At 35.3% G+C, this 24668-nt stretch overlaps 1 protein-coding gene and 1 non-coding gene across 9 annotated transcripts in view; both read left to right on the forward strand.

Annotated features, from left to right (window-relative positions):
- Positions 1 to 24668, forward strand: part of ADGRL3 (adhesion G protein-coupled receptor L3) — an 858517-nt gene that overhangs the window by 719082 nt on the left and 114767 nt on the right. For all 8 annotated transcript variants that reach the window (XM_061192347.1, XM_061192340.1, XM_061192343.1 and 5 more), the window contains 2 exons: positions 18592 to 18775; positions 19722 to 19844. In XM_061192347.1, coding sequence (XP_061048330.1) covers positions 18592 to 18775; positions 19722 to 19844 — 307 coding nt within the window. The remainder of the gene's footprint in view (positions 1 to 18591; positions 18776 to 19721; positions 19845 to 24668) is intronic.
- Positions 10334 to 10441, forward strand: LOC133092852 (U6 spliceosomal RNA). The gene has a single exon (XR_009701203.1). It is a non-coding gene; the product is annotated as a U6 spliceosomal RNA (small nuclear RNA).

A 24668-nucleotide genomic window follows, 5' to 3' on the forward strand; every position in this document is an offset into this window, starting at 1 on the left:
GTGGAACAAACAGGATTCGCTAAGGGGTTGTATGTGAAGTGTCAGAGATAGAGAGGAGTTGGAATGACACAAAGTGTTTTGACTGAGCAACTGGAAAGATGCAGTCACCATTTATTGAGATAGTCAATCTGTGACCAATTTGGGAGGAGCACGAAAAGAACTTCACTCAGGGGCATGTTAAGTTTGAGATTCTTATTAGGTATGCAGTATTGATGGTAAATATGCAGTTAGATATACGAGCTTGAAATTTACCTGAGAGGTCAAGCTAGACACAATCATTTAGTAATGTTTCACTTAGAGTGGCATTTTCAGCCAATGTACTAGATGAATTCATCAAGGAAATGAGTGTAGAAAGAGAAGAGAATCTAGAGCTGAGCCCCAGGACACTGTCATATGATGAGGTCAGGGAGAGGAAGAGGAACCAGCAGTAGAGAGTAAGGACCAGCCTTAAGGAAGGAGGAGGACCTGGAGAGTATGGCACCCAGGAGTCAACTCAAGTTCTTGTTTCATGAAGGAGGAAATGATGTCAAGTGCTGCTGAATCTGCTCAGAAGTGCTGATACAGCTTTTCAATGATAAAAGTAATGTCAACTTCTGATGAATTTTAAAAAATTCCAGGGCTTCCCTGGTGGCTCAGTGGTTGAGAATCTGCCTGCTAATGCAGGGGACACGGGTTCGAGCCCTGGTCTGGGAAGATCCCACATGCCGCGGAGCAACTGGGCCCGTGAGCCACAACTACTGAGCCTGCGCGTCTGGAGCCTGTGCCCTGCAACGGGAGGGGCCGCGATAGTGAAAGGCCCGCGCACCGCGATGAAGAGTGGCCCCCGCTTGCCGCAACTAGAGAAAGCCCTCGCACGAAACGAAGACCCAACACAGCCAAAAATAAATAAATAAATAAATAAATAAATAAATAAAGTAGTTATTAAAAAAAAAAATCCAAAGCCCAGATATCTATATTATTATATGTACTGCATAAACATTTTTACCTATTGCTTTCATTTTTTTGTCTGTAATGCAGACTTTCTGTGAACCAAAGTTGCTACTTGCACCTTTGACAAAGTGCAGATTGAATTATGCCAGTTTTACTTGTGTGCCTTTGATGCATGAGACAAGAAAGATTCTAACCTCCATTTATACTGCTAGGAAGAAAGTAATGAGTATTTTCAAGTTTCTTGTTTGGTCACTTAATTGGCTGTGTGACAAAGAGCTCCATGGTGCATGTCAAACGACTTTCTGAGTCCTCTAATGATTTGTGCTTTGCTTGACTTGTGATACTATTCTGTGTGGCCTGTCAGGCTGGATATCCTTGTTAAAGTGGCTAGAATAAATTGGCTAGTGGTGTGCATACAATGTAGTATATTAACTGCAGCAACGGGGAGTACTTTTAGCAGCTCTTTCAGGAGATTTCGATGTTTGCCCATAAGCATCAAAGCCAACCCAAACTTTCATTTAATATAATTAAAAGGACATCTGAAAGTAGTTTGAATCACACCAGGTTCTTGAGGTTTGGTAACCCTTTGTTAAAACCTTGTGAACTTAATATATTTCACAGCTTGATAAATCTGCACTTGATTTGAGTCAGTAAGAGAAAAAATATAAATCTGCACCCTCCATGTTTCTGGTGCCCTGAACCTATTTCTAAAAGACTTTGAGATCAAAGAAAGTAACTTCCATCTACAAAGCAAAGTAGTTTTCTTTAGATAAAGAAGATATAAGAATTCTTTTCTATAAATTGCAGTCACTAAATGCTGTTGTAAAGCAATTGTTGAATCAAAAGATAGTAAAACCGTATGTAATGTAAGCAGTGTAAATTATTCAGGTTATTATTTAAGAGCATAGGTAGGTCAGTTCATAAATCTAATAATTTGAAAACCTCCAAAGGACAATGACAGATGATGATGATGGAGTTCCTGCTTTGACGTGCAAAGAACATCATTTTGGGATTCTCTCAAAATTCCCATGGCTAATGTGTCAGGTCAGGCAGAGATGGCCACTTTACAAAGTCATTTCTGACTCTTCCAGTTTGCACATTTCCTATAAGTAAACAAAATGTTCCAGCTGCTGTTTGTATATATGTGGCTTGTAAATGCTTCAGGAAGTAATTCTAATAAGGGTGAAAAAAAAAAAGCCCTTTTGTTTTTAAATAAAATGTTTGCACTTAAAACAAAAGTATTTTCTCACTTCCTTTCACCAAATTTTATTTTCTTCTCTCTTATAACTTCTTGATCAAAGCCTAGATAACTACTTAATTGTAAAATTGTTTATTTAAAGTCCATTCTAATGCATCATTGCTTTCCGAACATGACTTTACTTTCAGAAAAGTTTTAAATACATAGAATATAAATAGATATACTTTCTACGCAAACACAAGAGAATGCACATCAATTTACTTTGCTATTTCTTTAACAGCATTTTGATCATGTACCTAACCAGAAGGAAAAAATACATTTAAAATAGGATTACAGATTTAAGGTCCTACTTTCTGAAACTCTCATTAGCATTTCTGGTACAGGTCAGGAAAGCAATAGAAGTTTTAAGGTGTCATTTGCAGTAGAGTAGTTCCTTGATGGCTTGGAACCAAACAAATGATTTTTTAATACTGCTCCCAACAGAGTTATAATTCTGATATTTTCCCTTATCAGCCAATAGTAGCAGAAACTTAACTATGACAACTTAAACTACGGCTTTATTTTCATTAAGTAAAAAGGAAATGCAGCCGAAACGGTTCAGGATTAGCATGAAAACTCCGTATCAGAGACCAAGACTTCATCTGCTTTTCTGCTCTATTGTCTTTAGCACATGGGTTTCCATCCTCAAAATGACAAGATGGTTACTTAGCATCCATGCTAATTTTTACATAGAAAGAAGGATAAGGACAAGTAACTAAAATATTCATCTCTGTTAGAACTTTCCAAATGTCTCACCCAACTATATTTGACCATTTCCCCTACTTCTGACCATATCCCTTGGGCTACTCAGGGATAGCCCAAGGGATTTAGCTTTGCATAGCTAAATGCTTCATTAATAGGTATACTTTTGCAGCTGGGCATAACTATATCTATTAATGTCCAGTGATTCTATATCTAAAACAAGAGAATTATTGGGCAAATAGTATTCTTAGATGCAACCAAAAATACTTTTTTCTTATTTAATGGTACATATTGATATATTCATCCAGTTTTGATGTAATAATCTACCATAGAGTTATGACAATACCAATGGTTACTTTTAAACCATAAGTATAGATTAAAATGTTCTTTTGATTGTTCTCTTATAGTTATAGCCTGAAAGCAATCATTTTTGTTAAAAGGAAAAAAAAAGATTATTTCAGATTATTTCTGAATAGCTAATATAGGTATATGGTTTAAAATTCAAAAAGTAGAATAATAGATATGGCTCCTTCCCACTGAGGCTGCTGCATTGCTAACTCTGGGGCACGCCACTGACATTGTGACCTATTTCAGTGGTGCCCCCTTGGAGTTGTGTGGTGCAAGCAACCCTGCCTCTCCCCTGCCTCTCTCCCCAGTCATTCAGATCTCCTTCCTTACTGTTATCAGCCTCTTAAATATCCTACCAGAGAAGACTATTTTTACTCACATCCATGTTTCTATAATGTTTCTTTATAAATTTTGTCATACAATCACAAAACAGTGCTGTTCTCTTTACCTACAACTAGGACTTTGGGAGTAGCTGTGGCAGACCCACATTATGTGGTAGCATGCCACCACTGAAAAGAATAAGCATATAGAGTTGATCACAAAGTACACTTGTATCACAGTTTATATCAACAAAAAAACTTAACTGTATCAGTAGGAAACCGGTTGAATAAAATGCTACACCAAATAATGGAATAATCTTTAGCCACAGAAAGAATGAAGTAGATCTCGTATTGACTTAGAATGATGGGTATAATACAGTATCAAGTAAAAAAAAAAAAAAAAGGCAAGCAAGCAAAACCAAACAAATAACGTTATTATGGTGATCACATCTATTTGTATGTATGTATAAATGTTTACGAGTCTGGAGGGGTCCACAACTAACTGTCAAAGAAATTCTTTTTGGGATGGGAGAGGTGGGTGTTATTCCATAAATAGACTTTCCAGTTTTAATGTATATACTTATGTATTTTCAACTGTTCACAACGTATACTTTTTAATTTTTTTTTTTAACTAGTACAGATTATTTATTGGAAAAGTTTTAGACTTACAGAAAATTGGTCAGTTAGTATCGAGTTCCAATACCATATATCCCTCCTACACACAGTTTCCTTTATTATTACTACCTTACATTAGTATGGTACATTCATTATAATTAATGAACCAATATTGATATATTATTATTAACTAAAATGCATAGTTCAGATTCACTTAGTTTTTAACTATGCCTTTTTTCTGTTTCAGGATCCTATCAGGATATCACATTACATTTAAACATCATATCTCCTTAGGCTCCTCTAGGCTGTGACAGTTTTTCAGACTTTCCTGCAAGGTTGTCCTTTTTAAAGTCAGACAATACATTTTCCATTTAAAATAATTAGTGTGTATACTTTAAGAAGAGCATAGAAGTATTCATTCATTCACTCACTCAGACAGTATTTGTTGAGCTCCTGTGCTTCAGGCACTGTTCCAGGTGCAGTGATTCAAAGGTAAAGACAGACAGGATTACTACTCTTGCAGAGCTCACATCCTAGTTTAGCAAACTGGAGTTTGGGAAGGAAATAGACAGTAAAGCAATCAAAATAATAAAAGAAGATAATGGCCGAAGTACTATGCAGAGAATTAAAACAGAATCATGAGTTAAAGTAACTGCTTGGTTACTTTAGACTGTGTGTATCTGGGAGATGGCAGTGCAGCTGACTCCTGGCAGTATGAGATCAGCCATGTGCCTATCTGGATAAAAAGCATTCTAGAATCAGAGGTCACCCATCATGGCCAAGTGAGGTTGGAGAGTTCTGGAAATAGAAAGAAGCCTAATATGCCTGAAGCAATGGGTTGAAGGAGAATACAGGGCTAGGAAAGCTATGGGAAGGAGTCAAGATTCTGAATGCCATTGAAGAGTTTTAACTAGGGTCGTGACAGTAGATTTTTGCAAGATTAATTTGGTTGCAAATTTAGTTTTCCTCTGATATCCATTATTGCTGCTTCAGTTATCACCCTTATGTAGGTAATTCTCAAAAAACCTTAATCAACCACTTTAAACACTTAGAAATTTTGTCATTCCATTCTCCCTACTGCTGAATAATGTTTTAAAGATGCAAATCTGATTAAGACTTGATCCAACTCAAAGACTGTCCATTACTCTCTTTTTCACTAAAGAAAAAATGTCCTGTTTTGGACTACAGTGTTTGAGAATTTGACTCCTCTTTTCCCATACCTGATTTCCCATACCTTTACCTGGCCCCTTCCATATTCTTAGATTCTACACTCCCAAACCACCTAAGTACTTGCAGTTCATGTCTCTGTGCCTTTTTAGTCACAGTTATGTTCTGCTTGGATTACGTCTATATTTGTTCTCCTTTCTCCATCCTTTCTTCTCAGTAACGTTGACTTACCTGCCAACACCTACTTTATAAGCCAGTGACTCTAAAGAAGCATTCTTTCTCCCACCTAGTCTGGATAAATGACCTCTTATACATCCTCACTTTTCCTCTTATTACAGCAATTATCAAGCTATATATTTTTTAATTTAATTTAATTTATTTTTTATACAGCAGGTTCTTATTAGTCATCCATTTTGTACACATCAGTGTATACATGTCAATCACAATCTCCCAATTCATCACAACACCACCCCACACCCCGCTGCTTTCCCCCCTTGGTGTCCATACGTTTGTTCTCTACATCTGTTTCTCAATTTCTGCCCTGCAAACCGGTTCATCTGTACCATTTTTCTAGGTTCCACATATATGCGTTAATATACGATATTTGTTTTTCTCTTTCTGACTTACTTCACTCTGTATGATAGTCTCTAGATCCATCCACGTATCTACAAATGACCCAATTTCGTTCCTTTTTATGGCTGAGTAATATTGCATTGTATATATGTACCATATCTTCTTTATCCATTTGTCTGTTGATGGGCATTTAGGTTGCTTCCATGAACCGGCTATTGTAAATAGTGCTGCGATGAACATTGGGGTGCATGTGTCTTTTTGAATTATGGTTTTCTCTGGGTATATGCCCAGTAATGGGATTGCTGGGTCATATGGTAATTCTATTTTTAGTTTTTTAAGAAACCTCCATACTTTTCTCCATAGTGGCTGTATCAATTTACATTCCCACCAACACTGCAAGAGGGTTCCCTTTTCTCCACACCCTCTCCAGCATTTGTTGCTTGTAGATTTTCTGATGATGCCCATTCTAACTGGTGTGAGGTGATACCTCATTGTAGTTTTGATTTGCATTTCTCTAATAGTGATGTTGAGCAGCTTTTCATGTGCTTCTTGGCCATCTGTATGTCTTCTTTGGAGAAATGTCTATTTAGGTCTTCTGCGCATTTTTGGATTAGGTTGTTTCCTTTTTTATATTGAGCTGCATGAGCCGTTTATATATTTTGGAGATTAATCCTTTGTCTGTTGATTCGTTTGCAAATATTTTCTCCCATTTTGAGGGTTGTCTTTTCGTCTTGTTTATGGTTTCCTTTGATAGGGATTGCATTGAATCTGTAGATTGCTTTGGGTAGTATAGTCATTTTCACAATATTGATTCTTCCAATTCAAGAACATGGTATATCTCTCCATCTGTTGGTATCATCTTTAATTTCTTTCATCAGTGTCTTAGAGTTTTCTGCATACAAGTCTTTTGTCTCCCTAGGTAGGTTTATTCCTAGGTATTTTATTCTTTTTGTTGCAATGGTAAATGGGAGTGTTTCCTTAATTTTTCATCATTAGTGTATAGGAATGCAAGAGATTTCTGTGCATTAATTTTGTATCCTACAACTTTACCAAATTCATTGATTAGCTCTAGTAGTTTTCTGGTGGCATCTTTAGGATTCTCTATGTATAGTATCATGTCATCTGCAAACAGTGACAGTTTTACTTCTTCTTTTCCAATTTGTATTCCTTTTATTTCTTTTTCTTCTCTGATTGCCGTGGCTAGGAATTCCAAAACTACGTTGAATAATAATGGTGAGAGTGGACATCCTTGTCTTGTTCCTGATCTTAGAGGAAATGCTTTCAGTTTTTCACCATTGAGAATGATGTTTGCTGTGGGTTTGTCGTATATGGCCTCTATTATGTTGAGGTAGGTTCCCTCTATGCCCACTTTCTGGAGAGTTTTTATCATAAATGGGTGTCGAATTTTGTCACAAGCTTTTTCTTCATCTATTGAGATGATCATATAGTTTTTATTCTTGAAGTTATTAATATGGTGTATCACATTGATTTGCGTATATTGAAGAATCCTTGCATCCCTGGGATAAATCCCACTTGGTCATGGTGTATGATCTTTTTAATGTGTTGTTGGATTCTGTTTGCTAGTATTTTGTTGAGGATTTTTCCATCTATATTCATCAGTGATATTGGTCTGTAATTTTCTTTTTTTGTAGTATCTTTGTCTGGTTTTGATATCAGGGTGATGGTGGCCTCATAGAATGAGTTTGGGAGTGTTCCTTCCTCTGCAATTTTTTGGAAGAGTTTGAGAAGGATGGGTGTTAGCTCTTCTCTAAATGTTATCAAGCTATATTTTAATGTCTGTTCACTTTTGTATCTCGGAGCTCCTTGGAAAGGAACAGTGCCACTTTTATTTCTATATCCCCGATACCATTTAAATTCTACTTAGCACACAAAAAGTGACTTCTAAATATTTACCTTTTAATTGAGGCTTCCAGCTAATGTTTCCTATTGCTTGCTGGTATTTCCACTGCAGTAGAAATTCTCAAAACACTTGTCTACACTCACTATCACCAATCTCTCTCCTCGTATTCTCTCTTGATTTCACCTCATCAGGCTTTTGCCCTCACTACCTTATTGCAACTACACTTGCTGAGGTCATTAAGGATTTCATGCTGCTAAACTCAGTAGTCAGTTGTCAATCCATCATACTTAACCAATCAGAAATATCCAACACAGTTGATCACTCCCCACTCCCTTTTCCTTGATACATTCTCATCAGGACAGCTCATTCTCTTGGTTTTCCTCCTCTTGATGCTTCTTTCCAGTCTCCTTTGCTGGTTCCTTTTCTCCCAAACCCTTGGGTTGGAGTGCCTCCTAGCTCAGTCTATTCTTGTTTTCTCTTTGTCCCCACACTCCCTTGGTGAGCTCATTGATTTAAATACCACCTATGTGCCTAAGTCTCACAAATGTTATCTGCAGCACAGACCACTTCCCTGAACTCCAAAATTCATTTCAAGCTAACTTCTCAACATCTTCACATTTTTTTTTCTGACACCTCCATTTATAACTGAATTCCCAATCTTCACCTGAAAACTACGTTTTTGTGCAGTGTTTGCCTACTCAATTGATGTGGTTCAGTCCCACCCCTCCTGTTTTCTGTAAAAAACTCCAAACATGGGCCTCCTTAAGGTTTTGGAACATGCAGAGAATGTTTCCACTTGTGGACTTTTATTCTGTTTGTTCCCCTGATTGGAATATCTCCTCCAAATATCTGCATGGGTAACTCTCTCAGCAACTTTGTCTTTTTTAAATTGTTACACTTTCAAGGAGGCCCACTGGACCATCCTAGGTAAAATCACAAGCTAACCTGTCCCCAACCCTACCCCTAACTCTAGATCCCCCTATCATGTATATTTTACTTTTATTTTACTAGATAGTTAGATGATAGATAGATAGATAGATAGATAGATAGATAGATAGATAGATAGATAAATAGATAGATAAATCTATCTGATTTTAAGTTTACTTTCCTTGCCAGAACGTTTAGTTCTAGGATTTTTTCCCCTTTTCTGCTTTGTTTAAGATGTATCTCAAGAGTCTAGAACAGTATTGGGACATATTAAATGCTCAAGAAATACTTATTGAATGAATAAATGTCCTACTTCAAAGTAAAGATACTTCAAATTGAACTGATTATCCTTCAAAAGCAGCTTCTCCATAGCTTTACTCTTTATTTTGCAACCATTTTACTAGTTACCCAGAAAAAAATCTAGAGTTATTATTATTTCAAGAAGGGCTTTTTTGATACTTTTGTGATTGAGTTCATTTTGAAATTGATGGACACAATCTTCCCTTGACTTCTGTGATACCACACTCTTCTGGCTACTTACTCTTTCTTCATCTCAGTTGTTGACTATTCTTTCTACATTTTCTTCTTTATCATCAGTGTTTCTAATGATAAAGTCATCAGTTCTTCTCCTTCTACTCAGTTTATCTGGGTAATGTCAGACATCTCAGTGGCTTCAATGAGCTTCCTGAATTTATGATGCCTAAACCCGTATGCCAAGAGCAGATATCTTAGTAAACTGCAGACTGAAGAGGTTAAGAATATGCCACCCCAAAACCTGTCACTTTGGCACATTGATTATTTTGAACTGAAGGCAATTAAGAAACAGCAGATGAAGAAGGGTTTTCTGATCCCCCCTTTTCTATCTAAAAGCAGATTGTAAAATTTCCATGTGCCAGGAAGAGAAGAACATTCTTATCACCAGAGAGTGGGAGTCAATGCCAAAATGAATCTGAGCAAAAAAATGTACAAAAATGAAAATAACCCTTATTTTCCACTGGTTTCCCCCATGTATTTCCTAATCACTTTCCCACAATTTACTGCCCCTAGTAGCTTAATCCCTTTTCCTTTATGTTTACACTTCATCACAAATTTGTCATTCTCTGGTTAAAAAAGCAGGTAAACTCTCAGTCCTAACTACTTCTTCAGGTCTTTATTTTTCCTATGAAGTTTCCCTTGTATTAAATAAAATTTGTGTGCTTTTCTCCTGTTACTCTATGTCAGTTTAATTCTCAGGTCTCGTCACCGAACCTAAGAGGGTAGTGGAAGGTTACTTTTCTCCCCTACAAGTCTTCTCTAGACCTTTTAACTTAATTCAATTCAAGTACTTTGCATTCAAAATAGACAAACCTGAATTCATCATGTTTTGCACACTCTCCCCCAATATGTACTTACATCCTCTACCTTTTAATGATCAAAAATTTGCTTCTTTTCCTTTATTCCCATTTTAAGTGAGTGCCACCTCATTGTCTACCCCCAAATTCTGTGCATTTCACTTCATTTCCCTTTCCAACTGTTAATTAATCAACAAATTGTTTTAAATATTTTTTGAATCTCTATTTTTCTCCATTCCCAGAGCAGAATGCATGGATTTGAAGCCTGGTTCTGCCCTATGTTAACTAATTAGCCTTTAGCAAGTTAACTTCTCTGAGTCTCGTGCTTGCTTCAACAGCACATATACTAAAATTGGAACGTTACAGAGAAGATTAGCATGGCCCCTGCATAAGGATGACAGAAAGAAAAAAAAAAAAAAAAACAACTTCTCTGAGTCTCAGTTTTCTCACTGCAAGATGAGAATAATAACTACTTCTACCTCGTTGGGTTATTCTCAAAATTAAAGGAGCTGATGCACGTAAAGCATTTAGATGACAGTCTGGAACACACTCAGTGAATATTAACCATTGTATTTTATATCACTCCCCTACCTTAAATTTTTCAGTGACTTCTTGGTGCCTTTTGGAAGAATTACAAATATCTTAACAAGGTTTGCAAGCCTCTTTGAAAACTAGCCTTCACTTACTAATCTTGTCACTGAACCCTTTGCACTCTGCTCTACTGTAAGGAATTTTTTTTCAGTTCCTCTGAGATGCCTGTTCTCTTTCACCTCTGTGTGTATAAACACATGTTTACCCCTTGCCTGTTTGGTCAATGTTGTATTTAAGCTTGAAATTCTACTTCATGGAGCCTAATACAAAGCTTGAACCCCGTGTTTCTGCTATTATAATGCTTGTCATGTCATATTTTATTTAGTGGCCTCACTATATTGTTATCACTTTGAGGGAAGGGAGAATATCTGTCCCTCTTGCAGTATCCCAATTGAAGGTACTTAGTTAATATTTGTTGAATGAATGTTGAGTTAGCAAAATGTTTGAGTCAAGTTTATAGCTCCATTTAATTCCTATAACACAACATAGATTTGACAGTGTTCAATCATTTAACTCTAAGACTTTAAAAATAATACAATTACAGTTTGCTAAAAATAATACATTTTTAAATCACAAGGGGTTTCTTGAAGAGGCAGAGTCATTTCTATGAAATTTTAGTTTCACCTTGTTCTACTACTAAAGGTTCTTATTACTATATTAAGGTCAGTTGTGTTATGCAATCTAATTTAAGACTTGAAAATGCCAACACTTCACTGTAATGTACAAGGGAGTTCAGAGATTAGTGGTTTTTATATGCTTAGTAATATTAAATGATAGTAATTATAAAAAGAACCTTAGGTTTATTGATCAGATGTGTAAATATCAGTCACTCATCTTGACTTCTAATAAAAAACCTGCAAGTTTAAAACTGTTTTGAAGACTTCTAACATTTGACCTTTAAATTTTCGATTCGAATCAATGTCTAAACATAAATTGGAGTACAATGTGCCTTATTCAGGAATGATTGTAAACTTTTACTCTATTTTATTTTATTCTCAACTAATAAACTTTATATCAAGAAGTCAAAAATGAACAATGAAAGAAAAGTTGTTTTTATTTTTTTAATTATAAATCAATGTAGACTCTCTCTCTCTCTCTCTCTCTCTCTCTCTCTATATATATACACATATATACATATATATATATAGTGAGAAAGCAAGAAATGGGAGTAGAGAAGACCTGAAGACTTATTTCTCTTTCTCTATATATCCTGAAATTTATACATGAAATATATTTAAACATAACCATATGTATAATATAGTATGAGAAAATAAGTGTTCAGCATGATTACTGTATATATTGATAAAGAAATATTGCATTCAGGAGAACACATCAAAAAACAAAGATGTGGAAGTAAAGAGTAAACTAAAATTTCATGTTACTAGGCACTTTTTCTAAAGGATGTCAGCAATTTATTAATTTAAATTTATCTACTAGTAGGAAACATTTGCTCTTAACTTTCTAATGGGCTGCCTAATGATAATCTGCATATATATAAATCTTTGCTTTATTTTAACACAAGAGAACTTAAAAATATAATAAATGAACTGAAGAACTTAAGATCTAAACTTATAACTCCTTTGCTTAAATATCTTTAATGGCTGTACATTTTCTACACAATAAAGCCCAAACTTCTATCATACTGCAGATCTTCTAAAATCTGACTTCTCCTTACCATTTCTCTCACTGTACTCATCCTTTAAACTATCTTTCCACACACCATACATGCTCCTCACCCCAAACCCAACAAATTTCTTGCCTTGGTACCTTCTTTTTTTTTTTTTTTTATCATCAACTTGCTTGTTATGTTCCTTAGCTTCAAATTTCCTCATCATAGTTAAAGTTTATTCATCTTTCAGTGTCCCACTCAAAACCAAACACCTCTGGGATCTTTTCTTGATCCTCCTCAGCAAGAATTCATTACTTTTTGTCCCATGTGACGTGCTTACCTTCTGCTTTGGAGTATAGGCAAATTGAGAACAGATCCCATGTTTTCCTTATTTTTCCTAACCTCACGCAACAGTGACTTCCCTAGTTCTTTGCATATCATACATATTTAATAAAACTTCATTGAGTTGCATTGAAAGTGAGCTTTGGTACATTTTAAAACATTTTGGGGAATTCCCTGGTGGTCCAGTGGTTAGGACTCTGCGCTTTCACTGCGAGGGCGTGGGTTCAATCCCTGGTAAGGGAACTAAGATCCCACAGGCCACGTGGCTCAGCCAAAAAAAACCAAAATAAATAAATAAAACATTGTGGAAAGCTTTTTATAGAATATATTGTCATTATGCATAGTGATCTGCATTCACTACAATAACCTGTGCTTCTGCTTTTCTCCTTAATTCCCTGTAATTCACCCTGCCTTCCTTCCAAACCATGCTGATATCTGAGCACTCAGAAGACTTCTTGGGAGACACAACAAAAAGTTATAGAACTGAAAGAAGATGTTTTCAGTTTCCCTATTTTATTAATGATTTGATATTAAAAGTAGGTTATTTTTGTTTAATGGGCATTTATTGAATACCCAAAATGTCTCAAGACACTAAAATTTACCCTGGAAAAATACAAATGAACATGATGTATCCCCTGAGAACGTCATAATCTAGTGAGAATGCCAGACCCAAATATGGATAATTCTATTAGAGGTGAATAAGTACTAAAATGGGAGCCCGTTGTGACATTGAGTCTCTGAAATGATAATGATTCAGATAACATTGGCTAGCTAATAGGTTTTTTTCATTTGTGCTTAGATAATCTTTGCTCTTATAAAATCAGAGATTTGTTTTCTGCTGGTGTGAAAAGGGAGAAAACTCACGTGTGAATCTTCACTGGATGGCAATCATTCAGCAAAGAGTTATTGAACACTTATTATGTGCCAGGCAGAGTTTTTGGCACTTACAAACGACACAGTCACCACCCTCATGAAGCTTGCCTTTTCTTGAGTGAGAGATCTTGAGTGAGAGAGTCCTGTAGGTAAATAAATATCTGACATATCTTAGATAATGATACATGATACAAAGAAAACAAAAGAGATCTTGGATTTAAGGGTGGGAGACTCTGCCTAGATATGCTGATAGTGGAAGACCTCTCTGAGCAGTTGATACCTGAGTTAAAACCTGAATGAGATCATGATCAAAAAGCTTGTCTTCAGAAAAATACCATGGTGGTATAGTTGTTATCTTTTCACAAGACATTCATTCTATTTGCATCTTTATTCTAGTGGTGTCAAGCAAAGGAAGAAGGGTAACTAAGTTTCCCAGGTGGTTCTGCTTACCTAGTTTAAGATTTACAGCTCACCTCGGTAAGAAGTGCCACTGATCTGTTTTTCACCATGGATCCTTTTTTTTTTTTTAACATCTTTATTGGAGTATAATTGCTTTACAATGGTGTGTTAGTTTCTGCTGTATAACAAACTGAATTAGCTATACGTATACATATATCCCCATATCCCCTCCCTCTTGCATCTCCCTCCCACCCTCCCTATCCCTCCTCTCTATGTCGTCACAAAGCACCCAGCTGATCTCCCTGGGCTATGTGGCTGCTTCCCACTAGCTATCTATTTTATATTTGGTAGTGTATATATATCAGTGCCACTCTCTCACTTCGTCCCAGCTTACCCTTCCTGCTCCCTGTGTCCTCAAGTCCATTCTCTACGTCTGCGTCTTTATTCCTGTCCTGCCCCTAGGTTCTTTAGAACCATTTTTTTTTTTTTTTTTAGATTCCATATATATGTGTTAGCATACGGTGTTTGTTTTTCTCTTTCTGACTTACTTCAACCATGGATCCTTTTATGTATTCTTGCCAAGGAATCCTAGACTATTTCACAAGCACATTCTCCTGGAAAAATGATAGAAGTTGTTATTGGAAGGATATATAGCTGTTTTTCTCCAAAATTTTTCACAGTAGTTATAACAAATAAGTACATCCTCCCTTTTGAAATATATAAAGTGTGATTATACAGTTTATAACATCTTTTAACAAACATACTATAATTATATGCTCTGAGTAAAATTAGTCAAATGAATTTGCTTAATATCTGAATTTAATGATAAGAGGTTCAATAATATTGTGTAATGCAAATATATGTCCAGAAGGGTATGTTATGTACATGATCCTGGTATGAATCTAAGTGACTTTTAACACTTCCTAATTTATATTTGATTTTTATAAAGTCAAAAGTGACTTTAGAGACTTCCCTGGTGGTCCAGTGGTTAAGACTTCTCCTTCCAATGCAGGGGGAGCAGGTTCGATCCTTTGGCTAGGGAGCTAAGATCTCACATGCCTCGTGGCCAAAAAACCAAAACATAAAACAGAAGCAATATTGTAACAAATTCAATAAAGACTTTAAAAAAAAAAGTGACTTTAGAGTCCAGTCCATAAACTGCATAATGAGAAGAGTAATATCTAATAGTAGAATGCCCCTAACCACCCTCGAATTGAAACACGATGAGTTTTATTTTCTTTTGTAGTTCACACGTTGTTGATTGGTTAGAAAACATCAATTTATTCAAAGACACACAAATTTAGTGGCAGAACCAGAATGTAAATTTCCAATGTCCATCTCCTATTCAGTTTCTAGTGTTTTAAAAAAGATAATGGAGTGAATTAACATTTAGTTTCTGGCAAAGATATTGTTGACTAAATTAACTTCTCAAAATTTAGATTATTTCAGTCTATACATGTCAAAACCATTACGTGTTTTTTGTTTGTTTGTTTGTTTGTTTTTTCCTTCTGGATCAAGGCATTGTGGTGAGAATATAAATTATTTTAAGATAAATTCAGAACCAATCTTATTTCCTTCCAACTTTAGAATGTAAATTTTAGGTCAGAAAAAAAATTATAGCAGAAAATAGAAATTAATGACAGCTGTTGGACATTAAAGTAATGCCACAGCACCTCACTTTAATCAAATTCATTGTATATTTCCTGTTCAACTTTGGTTCTAAGTGCAGTCAAGCTCATTTCTTTGTAACCAAATACCATGAAAATCAACCTGTTTTTTAAAGAAATGTTGTTGAGCTAATGAAAGCAATGCAAATAAGTAGTTTGACCAAGAAAGAAAAAAAAAATACGGAAATCTTAATTACCAGATGTCATCATTTATGGGTAAATATATAAATGCAAAATATTTAGGGAAAACGAAATATATTCTTTTACCATCGGAAGAGTTGTGACTATTTAATTGACCTTCATTAAACTGGTAACAGGGACACATCAACAACCTTTGGAAAGCTTACACAAATTGTATCAATTATAAAGCTATTAAGATTGACTTAATTGTGCTGTCTCACTAGCAGAAAACGGGTCAGTTAGTTCAAGCCTCTGGAACACACATTATGAACTATTTAATACACATGTTCCTCCCGTTCCTCAGTAGTAAAGTTGTGTAACAGGTCTGTTTATGAAGATTACATTGTAGAAGAGGCATTCCTTCCAGATCTCACTTCAGTGTGAATATTTTGCAATTATTGGGTATGGCTTGTGCTTTATTCAGTGAAGACCTCTTTTCTTCCCACACTGGACTTTGATATCAAATGAAAGTAAAAATTGCACCTAAACACTTATTATGAGCCAGGCAACCTTATGAAATGATTATATTATCAACTCCAATTTACAGGTGAATGCAGAGAAGTGAAGTAACTTGCCCAACAGCACACAACTAGTAAAGTGGCAGAGTCCAGTTACAAACTCAGCAGATATAGTTGCAAATCCCACACTGATTTTAGCACTAGAGAATTCTCTCTCTCAATTCTTGTGTTGACATTTCCTTTCAGTTATACTTGGGCAATCATAACAGGTGCTGTTTTAAGAATAAATAAATATTAGATTTGTGTCTTAACCCACCCAGGTTTTAGGGCCATATTTTAAGTCTGTCGTTTCTGCAATGAACTTGGAAATCCTTTGGCCTTTAATAGAAAACTTCTCTAAAGACTATATTTTATTTGGGAAGATGCAGTTGTTGAAATGTACACAAAATGTATAACTATGAAAAAATATTGCACCTTATACATTTTCAGTTGCAAAACTAAGATAATGGGGTGTGTTTGATTTATTTGCTGTCAATTTAAAGACAGTATTTTAGCTAAAGCAGTCTGTTGTAAACAGTTTTCTATTTAGAACATTCCCAGAGTTGACCATAGTTGCTTCTTTTTTTTTTTCTTTTCTTTCTGTCCTCCTTTTGCATTTTTTAAATTTAAAACATTAAAAGCAATAAAGAGCAGAACAGAAACATTGCATTATTCCCAAAAATTTTTCCCTGAGGTAAGGTTTAAATTAATCAATGTAAGATTATTCACTAACGTTAAAATGGCTGCTCCATAAAGCACAGGCATAATTTCTGTTTCATATGGGGTTTTCAGAGCATTTCTAATGAATTCAGAGGATCATCTAATCCCAGAAAGAATACTTCCTTACACTCAAGAGGTCAGTGTCCTCTGTTTGGCGTCAGAAAATACCTAAACTTTTTTTTGTTTGATTTCTATCTGGCACCTCCTTTTTTTGGCATATCCTGTTGGCATCACCCCATAGAGAACTTCCTGAAAAGCAGATCAGATTGTTGTGATCCAGAAATGCTTTTGTGTGGCTTCTAGGTCATGCTTTAAACCCAGAACAAGTGACAGAGCTAAGCATACTATGTGAAAATGACCAGTCATTAAACTCGAGAGGTTTTTTTTTTTTAAATGATACAAAATACTCAAGTTGCAAGTAGAACTATTTTACATAAAAGTCCAGTGATGTTGATTTTTGGCCAGAACTAGGAATAGCTGGGAAAAATATCAAGAAAAACAATTTTTATCAAAAGGCAAATTAGTTTTTGAAGCTGGTGTTAATTGGCAGCCAAGGTGTTTCATTATGAAGCTGAATTTTTAACAGTTGTTACTTAGTTACTATGAAAACACCAGCCAGAAGAAAACACTGCAGCCGTAATGGATATTTCTCCAGTCTTTCCCTGTCCCTCTGCCAACGTGTCAATATTGTGAGTCCTGTTTCTAAACACCTATGTGCTGCCTGGAAATTGCCTGTGTTGGCTGTTTATTCAACTTTATTTCCAGATTAGATGCATATTTGATAATCAACAGGTTCAAGGATGATCACTTTCAAACTGCCGGTGTTGTATTTTTCTGTTTTGCAATTCTCTATGTTTGAGTGAAACCTTAAGAAGACCTTATTGGAAGAACTGTCTTTTCTTGTAACCTGGAGTATTGAGCTAACCACAGGAAATATATAAATTGTAACTAGAAAGATGATTCTTTTGGATGAAGCAAAGAGAAACGTGGTGCCTTATCTCTATGTGTGAGTGTACCTACTGCTGATTTTTTTTTTAAGGAAAAACACCTGAGGGCCATAGGTAGCAAGTTCCAACTGTTTATTCCCCTCCCTAGTAATAAACAGCTCCAAGGTTTCTCTCCACACATAACACATCCAAAGCCCCTGGGAGTATTATGCTTTGATATTTTCCCTATCCTGACATTTTACTAGCTGACTAAGAAAAAAATTGGTTTGCCCAGAGTCCTCAACCTATAGGCGACAGATTCTTGTATTGTCCTGTCTATAGTCATCCTTTTGATTTCTGTTATGTTTAGCATCTAGTTCTATGGTGATGTATAGCGAAAATCATTTTTTTTTGTGGTGATGTGATAAAAGTATTAGTTTAAATTACTTGCCAACAGTTCACCAACCAAATAATTTAACTATGTAATTATAGTCTTATTGAAGCCTTTGCTATTGATTTGAAGAAGTAACCATGGATCTATTTGTTGTCCTTCAGAACAAAAGCAGCTTTTCCTGTTGCCTTGCAAAGTCTCAGCTAGGGTTTTACAGAGCAAAATAATGAATGCTTCCACTGCAGCATGTCACAGGGGAGGCTGGGACAATACTGAACTCATGCACACCGCTGATCCTTACTTGCTGGGCAACATGTATGCCTGGATTTCTGACAGCCCTGTGGGTTCACTAGAGACCTCAGTCATTCTGTTCGTCCTTTCGTAGGCAATGGTCGAGACAGTTAACAACCTCCTCCAGCCACAAGCCTTGAATGCCTGGAGAGACCTGACTACAAGTGATCAACTACGTGCAGCCACCATGTTGCTTGACACTGTGGAGGAAAGTGCTTTTGTGCTGGCTGATAACCTTTTGAAGACTGACATCGTCAGGGAGAACACAGACAATATTCGTAAGTGGCCTTTGTTCTACAGAAGGGCCAGAGAGGGACAAGAAAAAACTATAAAAAACTATCATCTTGTTCAGCAGAAGAGGGAAAAGAAAAAAGTATCATCTATAGCGGACCAGATATCATGAGTGATACTTTATTTCAGTGGAGATAAGTTATCCTTTTTCTATAATTAGGAGGGTATCACCTGTCATTAGCTTAGAAGTATCCTCATAATCATGTATGTATCCTCCTAAGGACATTCCAATATTGAATATATTAGCCTGAGATCACTTACAATGAGGTCCATGTATTTTTTTTTCAGTTTTTATGTATGTGTGTATCTATATATGTACAGTAGTATTTAAAATTTTATCCTTATGGGTCACTTCAGTTATAATAAGAATGTCTCTGAATTATAAACTATAAAGAAGCCAGTCATTTGCATGAAGATGATAAAACAATTTTTGATAATTGTGTTATTGGCTCATAAAGAGTAAATCTATTTTTAATGTGTCTAAGGATGTAGCTGACAGTTTTATTTCAGAAGATTTGATAAAGCTATTTCAAACTTATTACATTTAAAGATAAGTCAATATTGATATAATAGTACAGCTCTAGATTATAAAAGGATTTTCACTTAATTCATAAAATAAAGATAACATTTTGAAAGTAAACTTATAGTCAATGACAAATTGTAAGGATTTGAGCTTGAGTCTTAAAGTCTAGGCTTTGTAATTGATATCCTTGTATTCTTATCTACCTGATTTTAATAGCTTTTATTTGCTTTATTTTGAAAAAAATTAGAACACTAAAAAAACTTCTAAATAGAAGACTGAAGTACTATAAAGTATGGCAGACAGAACTTTAATTCCAGTGTTCTGATTTCAGAAATATTTCAATAATTAGGAGATTATCTTAAATTTGTCATGTTTCTCAACGACCGCTGATATCTCTTTGCCATTAATAGAATTGGAAGTTGCAAGGCTGAGCACTGAAGGAAACTTAGAAGACCTAAAGTTTCCAGAAAACATGGGTCATGGAAGCACTATCCAGCTCTCTGCAAATACTCTAAAACAAAATGGCCGAAATGGTAGGTTAGAATTTATTTATTAAGCTTGATGGAATTGAACTTGTCATTAATTCATTGCATCTTGACTTCAAATTTTAGATCTGCTATCTAAAAGCTCTCCTCTCCTCTCGCTCCACTGTTCTCTAACTTCACCTCCTCTTCCTCCTCTTTCTTAGCTCCTGCACCAACAATATTGCAATGATATTTGCTCTACAAAATTCTCAATTAGATTTGGAAATTGTTAATTTTCAGTTGTAGAAAAATATCAGAAACTTGAATGTAAGGGAAATTAATAAACAACAAAATCCAGATGTTCTGACTTTTTTCCTTAAAAGGAGTAACTCTCACCGAGTTGACAGATTTTGTTTCTAAAATTTCAAATGGAAATTTTACTTGTAATTTTAAAATTATATGTGTTTTTTCTTTATTAACTTCTTTTTGAGGGTGTTTCTATGCTTTTCCTTTGCAAAGCATATAAAAAATATAAATGTAAGGAGATGCTTCTGGGGAATGGAACTGGTAGATATAGATTAATTTAGTACTAGGTTATATTCATTGAATATGATTAAAATTAAGTAAATAAATAATCCCACAGAGAAAGTATGTCTGAAGCCTCACTAATATTAATTTTTTTTTAATTTTCTTTATTTATATTTTGACTGCATTGGGACTTCATTTCCGCATGCGGGCTTTCTCTAGTTGTGGGGGGGGGGGGCTACTGTTCGTTGCAGTACACGGGCTTCTCATTGCAGTGGCTTCTCTTGTTGTGGAGCACAGGCTCCAGACGCGCAGGCTCAGTAGTTGTGGCTCACGGGCCTAGTTGCTCCGCGGCATGTGGGATCTTCCCAGACCAGGGCTCGAACCCGTGTCCCCTGCATTGGCAGGCAGATTCTTAACCACCGCGCCACTTTAGGGAAGTCCCTAAAATTTTTTAAACATATTTTTTGCTAAGGAAGTGAGATCCTTTAACCTGTTAGGTGATAGGAAGATGACTTCAGGTTGTAGCAACCAACTGAAAGCTGATTTTTCATATTACAAGGTAAATAGTTTTGAAAAAAGAAGAGACTGTTAAATAATATCAAGAAAAACAAATTATGTTTGTTGCCAGCAGAACAAAATTCTTTGTAATTGTTGGAAATCTTATAAGACTGAATTTATGAATAGTACTATGTTGCTAAATTGACTATGTGAATTTTGAGGCAGCAATAAGATTTTCCTTCTTTTTTTTTTTACTCTTTTATTTATTTAAATGTTTGAATTTTATTTAATTAATTTTTTTATACAGCAGGTCCTTATTAGTCATCAATTTTATACACATGAGTGTGCAATAAGATTTTCTATAGCGCGAAATCAGATTCCAGCATTAGCTTCCTAACTGGTTTCCCTTCTTTGACTCTTGCCCCACAACAGTATATCCTGTTGACAGAGTGTTCTTCCTGAAACATGAGTCTGACCAGTTCACCTCCAGTTATGCTTAGAATGAAATCAAGTGGCTTAACAGGCCTACCACATGCTCCCTGGTCCACTTCCTTCCTGCCTCAGCTGCTCCGCTTCACGTCTGTTTTTAGCATGCTCTCTGTGATCCAGACAGTCTAGTCTTGATTCTTTTTTTTTTTTTTAATTGCGATATAATTGACATATAACATTATGTTTGTTTCAGGTGTACAACATAATGACTTGATATTTGTATATATTGTGAAATGATCACCCCAATAAGTCTAGTTAACATCCATCACCATACATAGTTACATTTTTTTTTTTTTTTGAGAGGAAAACTTTTAAGATGTACTCTTATATCAACTTTCATAATAGACAACACAGTATTATTGGGTTGGCCAAAAAGTTCATTCGAGTTTTTCCATAAGATGTTATAGAAAACCCCAAACGAACTTTTTGACCAACCCAATATTAACTATAGTCACCATGCCACACATTACATCCCCATGACTTATTTATTTTATAAATGGAAGGTTTTACATTTTACCTTCTTCACCCATTTTGCCTACTCCCACCCCTCACCTCTAGCAACTAGCAGTCTGTTTTCATTTTTTTTGTTTGTTTGTTTGTTTTTAAGATTCCACATGTAAGTGAGATATTTATCTTTATCTGACTTATTTCACTTAGCATAATGCCCTCAAGGTCCATCCAGGTTATAGCAAATGGCAAAATTTCCCTTTTTATGGGTGAATAATATTCCATTCCCCATTTTATATCTCTATGTATAATTATATATATAACATTTTCTTTATCCATTCATCCATCAGTAGACAGGTTGTTTCCATGTCTTGGCTATTATAAATAATTCTGCAATGAAAATGAGGGTGCATAGATTTTTTCAAGTCAGTGTTTCTGTTTGCTTCAGATAAATACCCAGAAGTAGAATTGCTGATCATATGGCAGTTCTATTTTTAATTTTTTGAGGAATCTCCATACTATTTTCCATAGTGGCTATATCAATTATATTTTTATCTACAGTGCACAGGGTTCCCTAATTCAGTCTTGATTCTATTCCTCGAACACACCAAGAGTGTTCCTTCATCAGATGTTTGCATTTTCTTTCTTCTGGAATGCATTTTTTTTATTTCTTTTTATAGAAACTTCTCTATCATTCACTGCTCATTATAAATCTTAACCCTTCAGGAAAGCTTTTCCTATCTCCTCGAAGGTAGACTACTCTTTCCCAATCACTATTTTCCCATTAGCCATTTTCTGCCAGCGCTTCTTCATAGCATTTATTTACTTACCATTATATGCAATTATATTATTATTTATTATTATTATTTTTAAGTTGCCTGCTTATTGTCTGACTCTTTCTCTAGGAGATGATCTCCATGAGAGCAAGAGCAAGACAGCTCCCTTCCTCCTCAAAAAAAATGGAGAAAAAAAAATTTATTGTCTTTATTCCCACTTGACTCTAAGATTCAGGGATAAGGACTGGGACTTCCTCGTCTTAGTTACCACAGTGGTCAGTGCAGTTCCTGTCTCTTGGGGATCCACCAAAATGAATTTATACTGGAAGTAAAACATAGGGCTTGACTTATTTTAAGAAAGGAAATGACACAAAATTTTAAAAACATCCTCAAAGAAGGTTAACTTTACAGAGGATTACTTGTAAAAGATTGCCATAAGGGAAAAAAAATAAGGTAGAAGGAGGTATGGAGATAGTGATCTTAAAAGAGCATGATAATTGAATTTTAAGACAGATAAAGATTTTTTAAAAATTTATTTTATTGAAGTATAGTTGATTTACAATACTGTGTTAATTTCTGCTGTACAACAAAGTGATTCAGTTATACATATATACATTCTTTTTATATTCTTTTCCATTATGGTTTATCACAGGATATTGAATATAGTTCCCTGTGCTATACAGTAGGACCTTGTTTACCCATTCTATATATAATAGTTTGCATCTGCTAATCCCAAACTCCCAATCCATCCCTCCCTCACACCCTCTCCCCCTTGGCAACTGCAGGTAAAGATTTTGAATCTTTGTTTTGTTTTGATTGTAACTGAGATATAATTTGCATAAAATAAAATGTACATATCTTCTGTTTAGCTTGATGAATTTGACAGTTGTACATTCCTCTGTGATACCACGTAAAATAAGATGAAAATCTCATGTATTACCCAGAAAATGTCCTGATACCTCTTTTCACTCTTCTCACCCCATCTCCCCACCCGATGAACTACTTTCTTCTCATTACTATTTCTAAAGACAAATTTTACCTGTTCTTAGACTTCACGTAACTGGAATCATACAGTATGTACTCTTTCTGGCTGTATTCTTTATCTCAGTATAATATTTTTATGATTCAGTCATGATGCTCCATCTATCATTAGTTTGTTCTTTATTGATGTAGAGTAACTCTATTATTTTAATAAGCCATAATTTATTTACTCTCCTATTGATAGATTTTTGAGTTGTTTCTAGTTTGGAGCTGTTGTGGATAAGGATGTTATAAACATTCTTATACAACATTTTTTCTTTGTGGATATATATTTTCATGTATCTAGGAAGGGTAGATATATGTTTAACTTTGTAAGAAATTGCCAAACATTTTTCCAAGTAGTTGAACTATTTTATACTCTCACCAGTAGTATGCAGAATTTCATTTGTTCCACATTTTTACTAACATTAGTGTGGCTAGTATTTTATAGTGTGGATTACAGAGATCCTAGTGGGTATGAAATGGTATCTCAATATGATTTTAATCTTTATTTCCCTAATTACTAATGATGTTGTTAATTTTTATGTGTCTATTAGCTTTTTTTAAAATTAATTTATTTATATCCTTATTTTTGGCTGCGTGGGGTCTTTGTGGCTGCACATGGGCATTCTCTAGTTGTGGCGAGCAGGGGCTACTCTTCATTGCAGCATGCAGGCTTCTCATTGCAGTGGCTTCTCTTGTTGCAGAGCATGGGCTCTAGGCGTGCAGGTGTCAGTAGTTGTGGCACGCGGGCTCAGTAGTTGTGGCGCACAGGCTTAGTTGCTCCACGGCATGTGGGATCTTCCCGGACCAGGGCTCGAACCCATGTCCCCTGCATTGGCAGGCAGATTCTTAACCAATGTGCCACCAGGGTAGTCCCTTTTAGCTTTTTATATATCTATTTTTAAAGTGTATTTTTATGTCTTTTGCCATTTTAGTATGTTATTTATAATTCTACTGTTGAGTAGCAGAAATGCTTTATATATTTGAGTCATATGTATATATATATTTCCTAGTTGTGGCTTGCCTATTCATTTTCTTAATGCTGTATTTTGATAGGCACTAATTTTCAATTTTGATAAAGTTTAGTTTACCATTTTTTATTTTATGGTTAGTGTTTTTTGAGTCCTATCCA

The sequence above is a fragment of the Eubalaena glacialis genome, chromosome 5 (assembly GCF_028564815.1).
Source record: "Eubalaena glacialis isolate mEubGla1 chromosome 5, mEubGla1.1.hap2.+ XY, whole genome shotgun sequence".
In the NCBI taxonomy this organism is placed as follows: domain Eukaryota; kingdom Metazoa; phylum Chordata; class Mammalia; order Artiodactyla; family Balaenidae; genus Eubalaena; species Eubalaena glacialis.